Source organism: Camelus dromedarius, chromosome 23 (assembly GCF_036321535.1).
Source record: "Camelus dromedarius isolate mCamDro1 chromosome 23, mCamDro1.pat, whole genome shotgun sequence".
NCBI classification, from domain to species: Eukaryota; Metazoa; Chordata; class Mammalia; order Artiodactyla; family Camelidae; genus Camelus; species Camelus dromedarius.
The window spans coordinates 10,842,196-10,860,204 of record NC_087458.1 but is presented as its reverse complement, the minus strand read 5'-3'; the positions used below and the strand labels follow the sequence as shown (position 1 = coordinate 10,860,204).

General features: G+C 54.0%; 1 protein-coding gene across 4 annotated transcripts; it reads left to right on the top strand.

The window, feature by feature from the left end:
* The first annotated feature begins 1,572 nt into the window (after positions 1-1,572).
* NECTIN4 (nectin cell adhesion molecule 4) lies at positions 1,573-17,863 on the top strand. 4 transcript variants are annotated; one of them, XM_010993067.3, is made up of 9 exons: positions 1,573-1,930; positions 10,357-10,716; positions 12,045-12,335; positions 13,303-13,423; positions 14,326-14,474; positions 14,722-14,878; positions 15,285-15,360; positions 15,731-15,805; positions 16,096-17,863. In XM_010993067.3, the coding sequence occupies exons 1-9, from the start codon at positions 1,855-1,857 to the stop codon at positions 16,318-16,320; spliced, it is 1,530 nt and encodes a 509-aa protein (XP_010991369.1). In that variant the 5' UTR covers positions 1,573-1,854; the 3' UTR covers positions 16,321-17,863. The 4 variants fall into 4 exon arrangements, with proteins under 4 accessions (XP_010991369.1, XP_010991368.1, XP_010991371.1 ...); XM_010993066.3 differs by having other exon boundaries at positions 14,719-14,878; XM_010993069.3 differs by lacking the exon at positions 15,731-15,805.
* The last annotated feature ends 146 nt before the right edge of the window (positions 17,864-18,009 follow it).

The window sequence follows — 18,009 nt, the reverse complement described above, 5'->3', positions numbered from 1 at the left end:
GAAATGTATTCAGTTCTCATTAAGTGCTGTGGACTGTCCTAGCACAGATGGTGGAGACAAGATTAAAAAACAAGCCTGACTTTCAGGGAGTTCACAGAGCACAGCTCTCAGCCTGCCCCTCCTTTTAACACATTTACAGAATCCTTGGCACACAGCAGGCTTCAATCGATGTTTCTTGAATTGAAGCATACAATTTAGTTAAGGAGATAAGATGTGCACAAATTATGAGGACACAAGCTATAATAAAGGGACTAGCAGAGGCCGAGGAAGAACAGAAGGGAGAAAGATTAATTTTAGGGGGGAGGAGCTGAGAAGGCTTCATGGAAGATGTGGCATTTGAGGTCAGCTTTGAAAGATGAGTAAGATTTTGACAGGTAGAGTTGGGAGGAGGAGTGTGTGTAGAAAATATTCTACATGAAATGACCCTCCCCTCCTTACTGTTCTTGACTCCTCCTTCCTGCCCCTCTCCAGACAAAGGATCTTGTTGCAAGATTTTAACCCATATATATTTTTTTTCTCTCGTGTCTTCCCGTATATTTTTTTTAGTCCCGGTCTGTCAGTGACCTTGCCCCTTCCCTTCCTTCAGTTTTTAGGGAGTCCAGAGTCTGCCCTCTCCTCTGGCTATCCCAGATAGGCCAGTAAGATTTTGTGTAACTTGGTGGTTACAGTACATGCATCCAAGATGAAAACAGGAGGTTTTGAGAGTATGAATACACCTATAGAAATCAAGATTTTCCTTGCAAAGTCCAGACATGTGGCTTTGTCCAATGGCCATGGATAAATGGATAAAATGACCAAGGAGGTGACGGAAAGGAACCCCTTTCCATTCAAGTAGCGCTGGTGCACTTTTGAGACTCCTGGCCAGTAATAAGAAGGTGTTGACACTGAGGGAGGGCCCTGCTAGGGAGGCCAGGAATCTGTGTGGCTAATTCCTCAGTCAATCCCTCTGCTTCTCCTATAAGAAGGAGGCATGTTGGGGAGGGGGTCACTCAAACTCCTTCTCAGGGGTCTTTGAACTAACCCTGTGCCTCAGGTATAGAGCTCTCTGAGCAAACCATGACACTATCAAAGTTGTGTGTCCTCCAGCAAGCCCCTTCCCCACTCTGGGCCTCTGTTTTCTCATCTGATGGATGAGGTGTTTGGGCCAGTACTATCCTCAGTTCTGGTCTTCTCTGACTCTGTGGCTCCAAAGCTGAACCCCTCCAGGAGATCGGGGAACTTGGCAAGGCCCCGGGAAGGCAGCAAGGCTGGCTGGGGTGTGGGATGCTTGGGTTCCTTTCCACCCACAAGGGCCTTGCCCCTGTTCCTCCTGGCCTGGTGCCTCCCTCTTTGAGCCACCCTGGCCTTCTCCTACCCCTCCCCCACTCCCCCTTGCCTCTCCCTGTCACAGCCCCTTCCACACACGGCCAGGTAAAGCCTGAAGCTGTCGATGGGATCCCACCCCCTGGGTCTCTCCCTCCTTCCCTCCCTCCCTGGCGCCCATTAGCCAGCCCAAGCCGTGGGGGCGGTGGCTGCCGAGTCCTAGTGCCAGGCCCGGCCCCCAGAGACGCACCTGTTCTGACCTGCTGAGCAGGTTCCCAAGTTTCTGCCGTCGTTGTTGGCCACAGCGTGGGAAGCCGCTCTGGGGGAGCTCTGAGCTCCCGATCACGGCTTCTTGGGGATAGCTTCAGCTGGGTGGGCGGACGGGGCCGGGTCCCCTAGCGGAGACCCCAGTGGGATAGGCAGGTGCCGCAGTGCCTGAGGACTCCGTGACTTCCTGCCTTTTGGGCTGGTGCCCTACCCAGCTCTAGAGCCGGCTCCCAGGGAGAACTCGGTGGAACTTCAGAAACACTGGGCGGCTCTGCCTTTCGACCAATGCCTCTGTCCCTGGGAGCCGAGATGTTGGGGCCTGAGGCCTGGCTGCTGCTGCTGCTCCTGGCATCATTTACAGGTAGGACTTGCTTCAGGATCCTTGCTTTGAAGCCCAGGCTGACAGACACACACACACAAGCACATACACACGCACGCACGAACACATACACATTCTCTTTCCTGTGACTCTGGACTGAGGAACCAATTTCTCTCTCCCACCTCCAGCTGCCAGTAGTGCCCCCAGAAGAGCCCCCAGAAGAGCCACTGTAGCTCTTCTGCCTCAAGTCCCCTGTCCCCTTCCAGCCCCAGGCCAGGTCACTATGTCTGGGGTCTCCGACCACCTTAGCCCAGGCCTTGCCTGGGCCGGAGCTGCCTCTGGGGGAAGAGGTATGGTGAATCAGTGCAGGTGGGCAGGGAGGTAAAACTGGTGGGGACCCTTTCACCTCAGGGTGTCCTGGAGGTTCCCTCGCCTACCCCTCTGGGCTCCAGAATTGCTGACTGGGGCTGGGGCTGACTCAGGGCTGAGCTGGTTTCCACAGTCATCAGGGTGATGCCCAGAGAGGTGACAGGGTCTTTCTGTCACCTTCTCCTCTCTCCAGGTCCTAGGATACCAGGACTGGGGCACCTGTTGGGGGACTACATTGGAGCTGGAAGCTTTTCTCATTCTGGTCCCCTCTTTCCCTGGGTGCACTGTGAGGTGCCAGGGTGGGAACAAGGTGGTTACTTAGATGAGTAGGGGGTTGGGGCAGGGCACCTACTAGATAGGGTGTGGTTCCCTTTTGTTTATCTCCCCATTTTCTCAACTAGCTGCCTTGTATTACTCCTTTCTAATGTATGTTTAGCAGCTATAAATTACAGGAATTTATAATCTTCAGAGTGGGAGAAAGAATACGTGTGTGCGTAAGTGTGTGTGTAAAGTGTGTGTGCACAATGAGACCACGGTGGGATTCCATAGGCTCTTCCCAGGGTAATGGGTAACCGAGAAATCTTTCTCCTTGGAAAGACAGGGCCTTATCTACTTTGGGCAGTTTGATTCCCAGTCCCAGGAGCAGGAGCGATGAAGCCTCAGTTGTCCAGCAGGGCCCAGCAGTGATTTCCTCAACCTCCATCCCCAGCTGAAGCTGTCAGGGAGAGAGTGAGACTCAAGATGTGTGGATAGGTGGGGGGGTGCTTTTACTCTGATCTCATAATGGAAGGGTCTTTGGCCCAGCCTCCAATCGCAGGATATTGAACTCCAACCCCTGCCATCCCCCATTCCCCCTACATCTTAATTCCCATCTTCCAGACAACACTTTTCACTTGTTTAGGCCAAGAGGGTGGGGCCTGGTTGCTGGGGCCAGGGAACTCGGCAGTCACTTTCCTGTATGATCTACCCACACCAAAAGAATGGAGCCATGATGTCTCAGGACTTGGAAGGGATCAAAGAGATCACCGCTCCAATTTCCCTCATTTTACAGATGGGAAAACTAAAAGAAACAGATAGGCAAGTGAGATCTCTAGATTTCTCAGCATTAGAATCATAACGGGGGTTGGTGTCCTGGTCTCCTAGTTCATTAAAGAATAGTACCTCTGAGTGCAGGCTGGGTATAGCCAGGGCACTAGATGCTGGAGATGCAGTGGTGAATGAGACATGATCCCTGTCTTCTTTCTCCATGACACAAAGCTGTTCTTTCTAAGAGAAGCCCAGGGAAGGGGAGAGGGGACCCCTTCTAGTTAAGGCGTCACCCCAACCTTGCCCAGTGCCTGATGGACAGGTGCTGTGGCTAGGGAAGCAGCCTGGCTCCAGGATTGCCCCAGGAGGTTAATGCCCAAGGAGACACACCCTGCTGCTGCTACCACCTTCACAGAGCTGGAGGGTGCTCTGAGGACTGGTACTCAGACCCCAAGTTCCCAGCCCAAGGATCAGATGGGCCCACCTTACTGCCACCCCCATCCTGGCTCCTCTGTGTGTAGGCATCTCCTCAATGCCTCCAGGAAGCTGAAGTGTTTCTTGTCTCTGAAAAAGCCTTGGACTGGGAAGTCAGGAGTCTTGGATTCTGGCCCTGTTTCTGCAATTAATTTGCTATGTGACCTTGGGCAACTAAGAAAGCAGACTTCAGTAGACCAAGAGGTAAGAACAGATGATCATTACCAGCCTTCTAGCTCTGAAATCCTGTGGCTGTGTGAATGTCTGGCCCCTGACTGAAGGTGGGTGCTGGGTGCTGGGTGCTGGGTGCTGGAAGAGGCCGTCAGTCTCGCTGTGGTGACAGAAGAGGAAAGGTCCTGACCCCATCTCTCAGTGGGACCGAGGGTAGCTTTACCCTGGATACTGCCTCCTGCCCCTGCACTGCAAATTAGTGCCCCCACCAAGTCCTGGGCCATTAGAGCTCTGAGCCCCAGGGCTCTGCCCCACCCCTAACAGAGAGAGGAGCCCAGGCTGGGGAGGCACCTCCACACCACAGCTCTTTGTCTCTCTTTAATGGGATGAGTTTCCGGGTGAGGTCCCCTCCCTTCTCCCTCCCCATCTCCTGCCCTGGGGCTGAGGGCCCAAATCTACAGTTACCCCTCCAATAAGATCCTAGTTCCTTGACATTTACTTGGGCCCAACTAGGTCCTGCAGGACCAGAGGGCACAGGATTCTCTGAATTCTGAGGTCTGTCCTCTGAGGGTTAGGACCAGCCTTCTGTCTGAAGTTAGTTTCCTAGAAAGGGAGGGGCTCCATCCCTGTTTTTCTACTCCTGTTTACAGAGGGGGGCAGGCCCTTTCCTGTAGGACTTACCCAAACCCAGGGAAGCCAGAAAGAGAAGCTGGCTTCCCCGCCCAAGGTGGGGAGAACTAGGAGAATCCCAGGGAAACCCAGCAGCCCTAGTGACCTTGGTCCCACCCCAGTGTTTCAGGGAGCTGGGCTCAGGGGACCCCAGCCACAGAGATGGCAGTGAGGGGCTCATAGTGGAGTCTACAACCCCAGCTCTAGACTGCAGCCTTGGGATCCTGGGGTCCTCCAGGCAAAATGAAGGGGGGGCTAGCCACTGTGGGGAGCAAGCCTAGTGAGGAGAGAATGCCTGGGCTTTCTGGCCTCCCAAACTTGCCCTGTGCTGACCAAAGTCAAGGCAGAGAGAAGGGATGGAGGTGGGGTGAGGAGCTGATTCAGGAGGAAAGGGAGGAGAGGAGCCTAGGGGCTGAATCTGGGGACCAAATCTAAAATACAAAGGTCAAGTTCAGAACCCAAGGCCAGCCACCAGCCCTCCCTGAGGAGGGCCATGCAGGAGGTGGTTGGGATCACTCTTTCACTGGGACAGGGGACTTCTAGCCTCAGAAGTTTTCCCCATAGATTTCAGGCCATCCCCCTCCCACCTTGCCTTTAAAACTGGTGTGTCCTGAGAGCTGGATTGAGGCTGTGATTTGGGGTGGGGTGGGGCGGGGCTGGTGGGGGGATTGTCGGCTGGCAGGATTGGGGAGGTGGGGTTAGGATCTCAGGAGTTTGGGAGAAGCTGAATTCTGGGTCTCCCACCCACAGTGTGGCTGTTGTGGTGACTCAGCCAGGCTCAGACTCTGGCTCCGGGGGGTTTAGGGGACTTATCTGTGCTGGGAGCTGTGTCTGGGCCAGAGCCGGGGCTGCCTCAAGGCCTGTCCTCCTCCATTGTTCTCACCTCCCTTTGTGATTGATGTGGCCCCCCTCCCCAGACACTAATCTGTGGTGGGCGCTTTGCCCAGGTTGGGAAGCTCTTGCTAAGCTGGGGGGCTTAGGACAATGGGGGGTAAGTGAGTGAGGTGGATGAAGGCAGAAGGAGAATCTGCTGGTTTTCAAAGTTCTTTGGCACTCCAAGGCCAAGGTCATGGGGGGAAGGATGGAAAAAAAAGTGCTGAGTTGTTTATGTCACCTGTCCTGAGTAGTGGGCTTCAGGGGTCCCTTTCCAGGTCTTTTCTTTCCCCAAACTCACCCACATAGTCCAGCTTTCTCTGGTGGAGGCTGCTGCCGTAGGGTGAGGGGAGGCAAGAGTTAACAGAGGAGAATGAGACCCTAGAGAGCTGGGACCCCTCCCCCAGCCCCAGGCAGGATCCACCCCCCTCCTCTACTTCCCACCAAACCTCCACCAGACAACCCTCACCCCAGGCCTGGAGCTAGAGCTGGTTTTTCTGGTGGTGGAAGCAGCTGGAGGCCTGACAGAGATTCCCAGGGAGAGGCCTTCTTGGGGGGCCAGAGGTGCTGGGGGGCCTGGGGGCTTGGCTGTGGGGTGAGAAGGGCGGGGGGTCCTTCTAGGAGGAACCTGAGGAGCAAGGGTAGAGAGAGCTTTGTTTTGTTCTGTTGGGGAGTCCTTGATAGCAATTTCCCATTACCTGGAGGGACAGTGACCTCATCTCTGGGTACCTCCACCTGAGCTGAATCTGCCCTCAAGTCTGGGGTGAGGTGGGGAAGGATGCCTGGGCGACACTCCAGACAGGTACAGGAGCAAATCGCAGAGCCACACACCGCTGACCAAGGCAGCTGAGACAGACAGCCATGCGGAAGCCAAGAGAAACCGACATCAAAATATTTACTATGGGAGCACATTCACACACACGCCATTGCATAGCTCTCTCTGGATGCAGACGAGCACACACATTCTCTTGAAGATGAGACACGAATATATGTATGTGCAAAACACACCCAAATTCCTGCCTAGACAGCCTCTCATGCATGTGAGCCAGCACTGAGACCCCCAAGCCCTCACTCAAAGATGTACATTCAGGCACAAGAGGCTCACACTTACTCCCTTCCTCCTCCCCCCAGGCCCATCTCTAGGATCCCAACGTGTACCCCTCTATATCTGAGCAGGGGATGCTGATGGAGAAAGCGCCCTCAGAAAGAAAAGCCTCCTTCCCCAGAGATGCTGTTATCTGCAGCTGCCAGCCTCAGTTTCCCCTCCTGAGATCAGAGTCCAGGCTTCACAAATATAGGAAGGTTGGGACCCAGGCACAGGGTGGGGAGCAGGCAGCCAGCCCAAGCCAGGAATGGAGGGCCTGCCTGGGAGCAGGCGGGGTACATAGAGGGCAGGGCCCCAAAGAGGCCCGTGGGGGCCTGGCCAGGGGTGGGGGAGGCCGAGGGCAGGGATCCCGTCTGGCCAGTTGGGCCTGTTCTCTCCCTTGCGCAAGGTGGTGGCTGGTGGCGGCTGAGGCTAGGCCTGCTGTGCAGCAGCAGCTGAATCACCAAGGCTCCTGACCAGCGTCCTGGTGCTCCGGGAAGGAGGGGTGGGGAGAAGCAGAGGGAGGAGGCCCAGCCAGCAGAGTCCACCAGCCTCAGCAAACAATTTGCAGCAGAAGGGTCCGTGGGCTTGGCCTGGCCTGGCCACTACATGCCCGCAGGGTGACCTCACCCGGCAGGCGGTGTGTCTCCTTTGCTCTGGTGACATCATCATGCTGACGCCGGGCGGGCACTGGGTGGGGGAGAAAAGGAGGAGACAGTCCTAGCCTGCCCTACCCTGGGTGTCTGGGCTTCTGGGTCCATTTAGCCCAGGACAGGGATTCTAGAACCCAAGTTCTCCTTTCCTTCTCTTGTAACTGTGTGTGTGTGTGTGTGTGTGTGTGTGTGAAGGAAGGTGTTGCTCAGGCTAACATGCTCCCACGAATAGTGGATTCAGGACAATGGGGGGCTGTGGGTGAGATCCAAAGGGACTTTCCTGTTTTACTGGGTTCCTCATCCTGCAAAGCAAAGCTTGGGTTTATCCCTTGGGATAATGGGGATCCTGGACTCACAGGTAGGGATGTGGAGAATTGGACTCAGACATATATTAGGGACCTGATGTATGTTGTACCCTAAGATGGTGTTTTTTTGGGGGGAAATGTAGATGATTAGTGATGGGGAAGGGACAGTAATCCCTGGTTGGCAGGTGTAGGGATGGGGATAGAAAATATGTCACCTGACATTGTCCCGGAAAGAGTCTTTGGAAGCGTTTGAGTGTCCCAGTAGAGCAGGCTTGGACTCCCTGGCCTGCATGGACACTAGTTTTTGAAGCAAAGGATGTGCTCAGAAGCCCTTATTTCAAACCCACCTCCAACCCTTCCTTGGCAGCCCTGCTCCCTCCAGTGCCAGGAGGAGGTGCCTGGGAGGGGTGCGGGTAGTTAGCTGGACTCCCAGGCTGGGCTGGGTGGGACCAACATCAGCTTAGGCTGGTCAGGGCCCTGGTATCTGGCCCTGCAGGTCTGTCCCATCCCATTCAGGCACTCCCAGCTGCCAACAGCATCCTCCCTTCCTCCTCCCCTGCTAGCAGGGCCATGGGATCCCCTTCCTCAGCTCCATGCTCTACCTCACTGGAACCCCCTGGTCCACTCTAGTGGGGCTTCACTTTCTCCCTCCATGCCTATCCCCCTCCATCCCCTCCCTTCTTCCCATGTCCAGTCTGGAAGTGCTCCCTTTGGCAGAGAACCAGGCTAGGCAGCCTATCCTGTCTCCACCCTAAGGTTGACAAGTCAACCCCCTACCTGTCCAGCCCAACCAAAGGCTGCTCACTCCTCCTTGTTCTACCCCTTCCTTCTTCCGCCTGTCTCTCTCATTTATTCATTTACCCACTCATTCATTCATTCAGTCAGTCAGTAAACATTAGCTGAGCACAAATTATGTGCCAGGAATGCAGACCACTGAGCACTAGGCCAGAAACCATGTTTCCATATGCGATGTGAGACCCAGTTTCTACTCTTGAGGCTCTCAGTCTGGTGGAAGACAAGAAAATAGCAAAACAACCCATGGTATAAAGTATTATGATGGGTCAAAGCAGAGTGCTGGAGGAGACCAGAGGAAGGGCACCTAACCCTGCCTGAGGTGGGGGTGGGGGGAGGGAGACTCCAGGAGGAAGTGATGTCTAAGCAGAGTCTTCAAGGATGAGTAGGAGTTATCCAGACAGTGATGAGTAGGAGCTACCAGACACAGGGATGAGGGCGTTCCAGGCAGGAGCATAACATGAGCGAGGTGAGGGACAGCAGGGTGTGTGAAGTGCTGGCCAGAGGCAGGAGCTTTGAACTTTGGGGAATTGCTGTATAAACATTCCAAGGCAGGAGCCCTTGCCATCCCAGAGAGCCTTCACACCCAGCCCTCAGCCTCCAGCCCTGTGTTTCACATGCTTTGTTCCACAACTCCAAATTTCTTTCTTCCTAGCCACCAGCTTCCTTGGCTCTGCCTTCCTCATAAGGTACTCATCCTAGAAACCTAGGAGTTGTCTTCAGGTCTTTCCTCTCTCTTTCTGGTCAGTGACCAAATCCTGCCGGGTTTCCCCCAGGAACTGTCCCCTCCTCTCCACCCCGGCAGCACTGCTCAGGGCTGTAGCTGCAGCGTCTTAGTGAGTCTCCTGTTCCCAGTCTCCCTGCTTTCTAGTTAGAGGGCACATGCCCACTGGCTTCATGCTTTTGTGACTCCCTCCTTCCTCATAGGCAAATCTGAATTCCTTTGCCTGGCGTGGAAGGTCCTGGGTGATTTTACTCCAACCAAATGTTCCACTCTGCCTTAGTAGTGTCCCCTCTTCTCTGCTTCCTGAACCAGCCAGCCTCTCTGCCTCCTTGGGGTTTGCCCACCTTGGTCCCCCATCTGGGACCCCTTTTCCGGTCTCACCCCTTCCTGGTTCTACCCAACTCATGCTTGAGGCCCTCACACATGACTCAGGACCACTGTGACTGTCCCATTCCACAACTAACCTGCAACATGCCACTAAGCACTAAATCAGAAGCCATCACACATATTTCCATATCTGTCTCCAGATCTCAGATTCTGTAAGTGCAGGAAATGCATCCTTTTTAGCAGATAAAGCTCCACGATAGATACCCTGAGTGCTTCATACCGTTCCTCGTCAAGGTACAAAACACTCACTCTTTGTTGCTGGTCCCTAACTCCTGTCCTCTGATTCTGGCTCATGGTTCTGACCCCATTGCTGTGTGTCTGTCCTGACCTCATCTCTCTGGGCCTCTGACCTGGGGCCTTTCTGTTTTCAGTGACTTGCTTGTTCCTGCTTCTGAGCCTCCATTCGTGCCATTCCTCCCACATAGAACACCTTCTTCTTTCTGGGAATCCAGGTCTCTCATCTTCAAGCCATGAAAAGAATGCTCTGAAGGGCCTACCGGGATGGACCCTTCCTCCCCTACATGCCCTATCCCAGACACCAATTGTTCCCAACCCCTGAATAAAATCCATTTCCCTAAACTCCCTGAGGGCAGAGGCTGGGCCTCTCCTCCTGTTATAGCCTCCCACCTTCAGTAGCTCAGGATACAGTCCTGGGCTGGGAGAGGGTGTGACTCTTCCAGGCACCATCTGTATGGCCTTAGGCAAGTCACTTCCTCTCTCTGGGTCTCAGTTTCCTCATCTGTTAAATGGTGATAATAACGCCTACCTCTTGGGAACATTTTGTGGATCTAATGAGGTAATGGTCTGAACGCGCTTTGCAAGCATAAAATGCTCCAGGAGTTCTGGGCTGCCTTTGCTGTCATTATCATTATGAATAAATAAGTGTTCCCCTGGCTCTGGCAGCGCCCCCAATCCTGGCTGCTTCTGTCTGCCCCCTACAGGCCAGTGCCTGGCAGGTGAGCTGGAGACCTCGGACCTGGTGACGGTGGTGCTGGGTCAGGACGCAAAGCTGCCCTGCTTCTACCGAGGGGACCCCGGCGAGCAGGTGGAGCAGGTGTCATGGGCTCGTGTGGATGCGGGCGAGGGCACCCGGGAGCTGGCGCTGCTGAACTCCAAGTACGGGCTGCACGTGAGCTCGGCCTACGAGGGCCGCGTGGCAGAGCTGCCGCCCCCACGGAACCCTCTGGACGGTGCGGTGCTCCTGCGCAACGCTGTGCAGGCCGACGAGGGCGAATACGAGTGTCGTGTCAGTACCTTCCCTGCCGGCAGCTTCCAGGCACGGCTTCGGCTCCGCGTGCTGGGTAAGTGCTGCTGGCTGTGGGCGTGATGGTGGAGTCGGGGGTGGGGGTGGGGTGCCAACGTGACGAGTGCTGTGTATACAGAGGCACCAGATCCTCAGGCCCCTGGAAGGAAGAAACCAGAGGCAGGGGAATGGAGAGATGGGGACTTCAGAGACGGATGGGGCAGAGGCAGAACAGGAAGAAGAGGTGGGGGTCCTATGGGGGAAAGGTAGCCTCATCCAGCCCACCAGCCCGCCCACCCACCCACCTAATCCAGAAATTCTCTCCAGGTGACCTCAAAAGCTTGAACCAGCTTGGTCAGCCTTGGGGAAGAATCTATACAGCAGTTCTTCCTTCTGCTGACCTGAAATCTCTCTCTGGGTTACTTTCACCCTCTCCAGCAAGATGGCACAGGCTTAATCTCTCTTCTACACAACAGCTTTTCGAAGACCTGAGGACCCTTGTCATGCCCCACTTAAATCTCTTCTCTAAGCTAAATTTGCTAGTTTCTGCAACAATTCTAACCAAAGACGCTCACTCAGAGCCTCCCTTGCCATCCTGGGCTCCATGGTTTTAAAATGCGGTGCCTAGACATGGACACAGGCCCAGCTCTGACAGTGTGGCTGTGCATGACCAGTGAGGCTAAGACCTTCCTTGATGTGGACCTTCAGTGAATGCAGCTGCAGACCACGATTGTCTTTTAAACCACCACTTTGCCCTGTGGGCACTCGTGGTCAATGGGTGCCCTAGATTTACGGTCAAGTTAAATCTTTTCCCTCCTGTGCTTGGGCTGTTAATGTCATGAAGATAAAAATAAAGGCCTTTATAGTTTCCCTTTATTCACACAGAAGTTTATAATACCAGCTTGATAGCAATCCCTGAGTGTGAATCTTGGCTTTACCACTTAATAGCTAATGATGTGGAACAAATCATTTAACCTCCCCTGTGCTTCAGTTTCTTCAGCTGTAAGATAGGGATAATAATACCTGGTTTGTGTTTCTTGACGGGATTAAATGAGATAAAATTTTTAAAGGTTTAGCACAATACTTGGCCCATAGTAAGTACTTAATAAATGGTGGTTATTATTAGTATTATATAGTTGTTATCTGGTTAGTTTTTAAATTCATTATTTTTATTAAAAAATGATCATGTATATTGTAAAAAATTCAAACAATGGAGAAGGGTACAAAGTCAGCTGAAATTCTACCACTCATCTGGTGTCTTTGTTGGATGAAATAAGATGAAAAAGGGGCCTGAAACTTTCCACCTGTGCAAGACTGAGCTGGGGTAGTGTGGCACCTCCTGACAGGGTTGTAAAGATCATGAACTCCTCTTCCTCCTACCTGCAGTGCCCCCCCTGCCCTCATTGAATCCTGGTCCAGCGCTAGAAGAGGGCCAGGGCCTGACACTGGCAGCCTCCTGCACAGCAGAGGGCAGCCCGGCCCCCAGTGTGACCTGGGACACAGAGGTCAAGGGCACTTCATCCAGCCGCTCCTTCACACACTCCCGCTCAGCTGCTGTCACTTCAGAGTTCCATCTGGTGCCCAGCCGCAGCATGAATGGGCAACCACTTACTTGTGTGGTGTCCCACCCTGGCCTGCTCCAGGACCAAAGGATCACCCACATCCTTCAAGTGGCCTGTGAGTACTTGGATCTTGAGTAGAGTGCCCCCATGGGTCCCAGGAGGTTTGGTGAGATACTGAGAGACCCTGAGCCACACCAGTCTGGCCAGCCTGGGTCCCAGAGGCCACCTTGTGTGGCCAAGAGCACTAGTCCAAAGGTAGAAGACCAGGAGCCCATCCCAGATGACTGTGGCAAGTCACTTAAACCTCTCTGGCCTTCAGTGTCCTCTTGCTTACAAAGGAGACTGCTCTGCCCAGAGGGTTGGGAGAATCAGATATAAACATGGAATAGAAAGCATTTTGTAAAATAGTGTAGGATTTGAAGGGAGACTTGGGGTGAGCCTTAGTTCTGCTGGTGGCCAGCTATTGTTATTCAGTCTTGTTAGGATTCATTTTTTTCATCAGCAGAAGGAGTATAATTATATCAACTTTACAGGGTTCTGATGGGAATTAGAAACCATAAAGGCAAAACATCTCGCACAGTGCTTGGTGCATAGAAGGTGCTCAGTAGATACTAGATACTTGGTAGACTGGGCTTCTTGGGGGATAGTCCTGTTTTTACTCATACTAACCCAACATTTGACACAAAGTAGGTCTTCAACAATGTTTATTAAAGAAATGAATGAACTAGTAGGATGCTTAAGCCTTTGAAGAATCAGGGAGCGTTTGCTGAGCACCTGTCCTATGACTAGCACTATGCTAGAGATCACAGGGGATTCAGAAAATGTGTGACATTGCTTTGCAGAGGAACTTACAGACTTATTGCACAGGTAAACAAATGTGGACCCTCTGAGCTTAGAGAGGGGAGGGAGCCATCAGCAAGGTGGGGCTGGGCTAGGTTTGGCTGCAGATGAGTAGGACAGAGAAGGGCCAGGGGAGGCTCTTCCAAGCAGGGTGGGGCCTGGGGCGGGTGCCCTTCAAGGACATAGGATAAGCAAGATCAAAGGGATCCTTTCCATTCTTTCTCCTCCCACCTCCATTCCAGTCCTTGCTGAGGCCTCTGTAAGGGGCCTTGAAGACCGAAAGCTGTGGCAGGTTGGCAGAGAAGGAGCTATGCTCAAGTGCTTGAGCGAAGGGCAGCCCCCTCCCTCCTACAACTGGACACGGTAAGGGCCTGGCTTGGGACCAAGGTCCTTCCCTCTCAGGACCAGCATGTACTCATTATGGGCTGGGACATTATATTCTGAACCCCAAATAAATGTGTTCAAAGCAACACAAGAATTTGCATGGTCACCAAACATTATTATTGGCTTTCATAAGGAGTGTATGATACATGGTAATTGGTAGGGAATAAGCTAGTAAGTCCTTGGCTTTTTTCCCTAACCTTAAAATTATGAAATATTATACAGTATTTAAATGTTAATACTTTCTATATTTATATAAGTGCCTAAAGTGGATAAGACAAAAAGATACAGCTTACTATGACTGTTGTTAAACCAACACTCCTGTAACCACTGCCACGCTGTCAGCACCTCAGTAGCACCCACCCATCTCTGCCAGTTCCTTGGCTCTTTTCCAGGGTCTGAGATGTCCAGACAATCAGGGATGGGTCATGGTCTAACATGTGAGCTGATGGGCCATGCATGTGGCCTTATGCCTGGGGCTCTGTTCATGTACTCTACCATACAACATCATGAGTGTTGGGACATATAGTCAGATTTCCCAAGTACATCTGAGCATAGAGAGGAATGGCCTGTCCTGTCGTGTGGACTTTATACCATGCAGGCCTGGTACCCAGTGCTGGATGATGTGATGCCCATGGGAGCATGTGGGATGGCACCTGTGTGGATCTTCCCCCAGTGTGTGGGGGGGTGCCCGGGTCAGACTGGGCGGCAGGGAGAAAGAACCTCTGCCTAGACCTGCCTAGGGGAGGGAGGGGCACCGTGGGAACAGCCGGTGGCTCTGGGTGACGTCATGGGGGAGGGAGGTAGAGAGCTGCCTGGGCACGTTGGGTGGTGGCAGCCTCAGCCCGCCCCAGCCGGCACCCATCAACTTCCCTGTCCTCCAGGCTGGATGGGCCTCTGCCCAGTGGGGTCCGAGTAGAAGGAGACACTCTGGGCTTTCCCCCGCTGACCACTGAGCACAGTGGCACCTACGTCTGCCACGTCAGCAATGAGCTCTCCTCGAGGGATTCTCAGGTGGTTGTGGATGTTCTTGGTAAGCACTGGGGCAGAGACTGGGACCTGGGCTAAGGGCCTGGTGGGGGCAACAGGAAGCAAGATGGAGAGAGTGACTGGGAGAGTGTTTATCTGGAGGGGACAGGACTGCATGTATTTTGCAGAAGGTCATACCAGGAGGGTGGTTTTGGATGTGTTTTGTGAGGACAGTGTTTCGGGGTCTGTGGGGTCTGGGGGCTGGTCAGGGATCTGAGCATCTGCCTCAGACAGTGGCCTGTCTCCAGCAGACCCTCAGGATACCCCAGGGAAGCAGGTGGACCTGGTGTCGGCCTCCGTGGTGGTGGTGGGTGTGATCGCCGCACTCTTGTTCTGCCTTCTGGTGGTGGTGGTGGTGCTCATGTCCCGATACCATCGGCGCAAGGCCCAGCAGATGACCCAGAAATAGTAAGTACTGGCCGCTCCTGGGTTGGGAGAGCTAAGCTGGGAACAAAGAGGAGACAGGCAGGAGGTGGGCCAGGACCAAGGAGTGAGAGGAGACTGAGAGGCCTGACATCTAGGGATCTTGTGGACCAGAGGTAGGCCACGTCTCTGGGGGAGGTGAAAAGGGTCTTGGGGCCTAGGCCACAGCTGGATGAGGAGAACCACACTGCCTGAGTGAGGCTCAGATCCATATGCACCATGCACACACACACACTGTGGCCACACTGCCACCTGCAGCCACTCACTCACGTTTGCAGGACAGCTCAGCACCCACACCCTCCAGTCCTGTCTCACATAGGCTCTGCCAGGGTAGGTTCACCTTGGGAGGCTACCGCTAGCCTCAGCTCCTGACAAAGGGGTGTCTTCACAGTGAGGAGGAGCTGACCCTGACCAGGGAGAACTCCATCCGGAGGCTGCATTCCCATCACTCGGACCCCAGGAACCAGGTGTGTGCCAAGGTTGGATGCATTCATGGGGCCCGGGGCCTCCCCGCAGACCAGGAGCAAGGCCTCCTTGGGGTCTGGCCACTGACTCTTAGCTATGGCTAGTGGGTGGAGCTGGGGTGGGGTGGGGTGGGGTGTGCAGAGCTGCCTTTGGGTCTGCCGGGCTCCTTCAGAAGGTCCCCATCAGTTCTGGCCTAAGGGTTGCTCTGGGCAGCCACCCTTAGCACTGGTTTCAGGGTGGGATTAAGGTCGGGGTGGGGGAATGAGGATGTTTATATCAAGGAGAGAATGGATACAAGGGGCTGGGGGAAAGAGGCTGCGGAAAGGAGGCTGAGCCCTGTTCTGACTCCTCCTCCATGTCCGGGCCCTGCAGCCGGAGGAGAGTGTAGGGCTGAGAGCCGAGGGCCACCCTGATAGTCTCAAGGACAACAGTAGCTGCTCTGTGATGGTGAGGCCCCCGGCCGGCCCCACCGGTTTCCCCACCACTTTCCTCAGGCCCCTCTCCTGGTCCCAGATGTAGTGCGTCAGCAGCCCCCTTGCCAGTCCCTCGCACTCAGGCTCGCACTGCCCAGCCCCGCCCCACACCCCAGCTTCACCTTTGTTCTCTAGTCTCCCCTTCCCCAGGCCTAACCTTCACTCCCAGCCCCTGATCACTGACCCCACCATGCCCTAGTTGGCCCTCTCATGTCTGGCTGCCCTGCCCTGCTGCCTGACTTGCGCTCTGCTCTTGGTCTCCAGAGTGAAGAGCCAGAGGGCCGCAGTTACTCCACGCTGACCACGGTGAGGGAGATTGAAACACAGACTGAACTGCTGTCTCCAGGCTCTGGGCGGGCAGAGGAGGAGGAAGATCAGGATGAAGGCATCAAACAGGCCATGAACCATTTTGTTCAGGAGAATGGGACCCTGCGGGCCAAGCCTACGGGCAATGGCATCTACATCAATGGGCGGGGGCACCTGGTCTGACCCAGGCCTGCCTCCCTCCCCTAAGCCTGGCTTCCTCTGCTGACATGGAAGATTTCAGCTCACCCCTGGGGGAGCCTCTCTAAACCCCTATTTCTTGAGGAAGATGCTCCCCACCCCACTGACTGCTCTACCTTTTCCTCCAACCCTTTGTTCAAGGATGGTAGGGCTCTCCTTGCTGAGTCCCTCTCACAGTGTGTGCAGGTCACCGTGTATGTCTTTGTGCTGGTGTGAGTGTTCACTGACTGCATGTGCATGGAGGGGTGGCTGTGCCCATGGTGTGCACTGTGCTGTCATGTCAGAGTCCAAGTGAACCATGGTGTGTGTGCCACAGGATTTGGTGGCTGCATGGGGAACGCCATGGGGGACTGGTGTGTGTGTTGTGTGGCTGTGTGACCTTTGCCTGTAAAATGCAGGTGTTTTCCTCAGACCCCAGAGCAGTATTAATGATGCAGAGGTTGGAGGCGGGAGGTGGAGACTGTGGGCCAGATCCAGGTGTGCGGGCATAGCTGGAGCTGGAATCTGGCCGTCTGAGTGGGGGAGCCGGGCTCCCACCACTTGGGAGCCATCAGGGCAAGTGTGAAGCACAGGGCCTAGGGGTCGGCTAGAGGCTCAAACTGTTACAGAAGAAGCCCTCTGCCCTCTGGTGGCCTCTGGACCTGCTGCATGTACATATTTTTTGTAAATAAACCTGCACAGGGGAGCTGCTTTAAGGAATACTGCTCCAGACCCATTTATAAGAGAAAAGACTTTTTAAAAAAGCATTTGATTGATCTGGATGTTTATTATCACAGGGATTGCTGGAAGTGACATCAGCCTACACAGGAATTCAGCAGAGCTAGACCTTGCTCAGGCCCTCCCCCCAGGGGCTAATTCCTGTGGTTCTGAAGGGTGCTCCCTCTATGGCACCTTAATCCAGCAGCCTTTTGGGAGGGAGCCTGCGAGCTGATGGAGTTTGAAGAAAGGGTGTGCACCCAGCAGTTACTGGCTACCGGAGGACAGGCCCTAGTGTCTCCTCAGCTCTTTCCCTGGCCTCATGCTTTCCTAGTTGTATCCACAGTTGTTTGTGGTCCCTTGGTGGGGGGAGTTGCTGGGACTTGGTGACAAGGGCTCCTGGTTCAGTTGTGGTGTAGGGGAGAGAGAATAGTGGTTATAGACCAAGGGAGGGTGGGAGTTCAGGTGAGGTGAAGGAGCTGCTGGGGGTGAGAATGTCTCCTTTCCCCCAGGGGTTTAGGGTCACTAACTTGGGGCTCTTCCAGTAGTTTTTTTGAGTGGGGGCTGGGGTTAGATAAGGTCTATTTTTGCCCGGCCCACCCAAATATATTCAACCAGAATACCTAGATTTAGTGCCCAAACCCTGCTTGGCCTGAAATCTGCTAGATTTCTGGACCAAAAGAGAGACTCTCATCCCCTGCTCCCCAGCCAGCCCAGGACTTTGGATGTGGAACCTGAAGATACGGAATTCTAGTGTGTACATGTTCTGTAAATATGTGCATATTTGTACATAAAATGATTCTGTTTTTAAATAAACAGAGAAAACCTGTTCTTTCTGGTTCCTGTCTTGCCCTGTAAACTGTGTAAGTCCTGAACCTCTGCCGTCCCTGTCTCTGCACCCTTCTCTCTGTGGTTCCAGGTAGGGGAGGAGTTAGGATGCCTGGAGCTGGGGGGGGGGGGAAGAAATGGCCTCCACAA

Bases quoted from the DNA above. Each gene is read 5' to 3' on its own strand.
- NECTIN4 (XM_010993066.3), top strand. From the start codon at position 1,855: ATGCCTCTGTCCCTGGGAGCCGAGATGTTGGGGCCTGAGGCCTGGCTG. The intron at 1,931-10,356 runs GTAGGACTTGCT...TGCCCCCTACAG, and splicing joins GCTCCTGGCATCATTTACAG to GCCAGTGCCTGGCAGGTGAG. The intron at 14,879-15,284 runs GTAAGTACTGGC...GTGTCTTCACAG, and splicing joins CAGCAGATGACCCAGAAATA to TGAGGAGGAGCTGACCCTGA.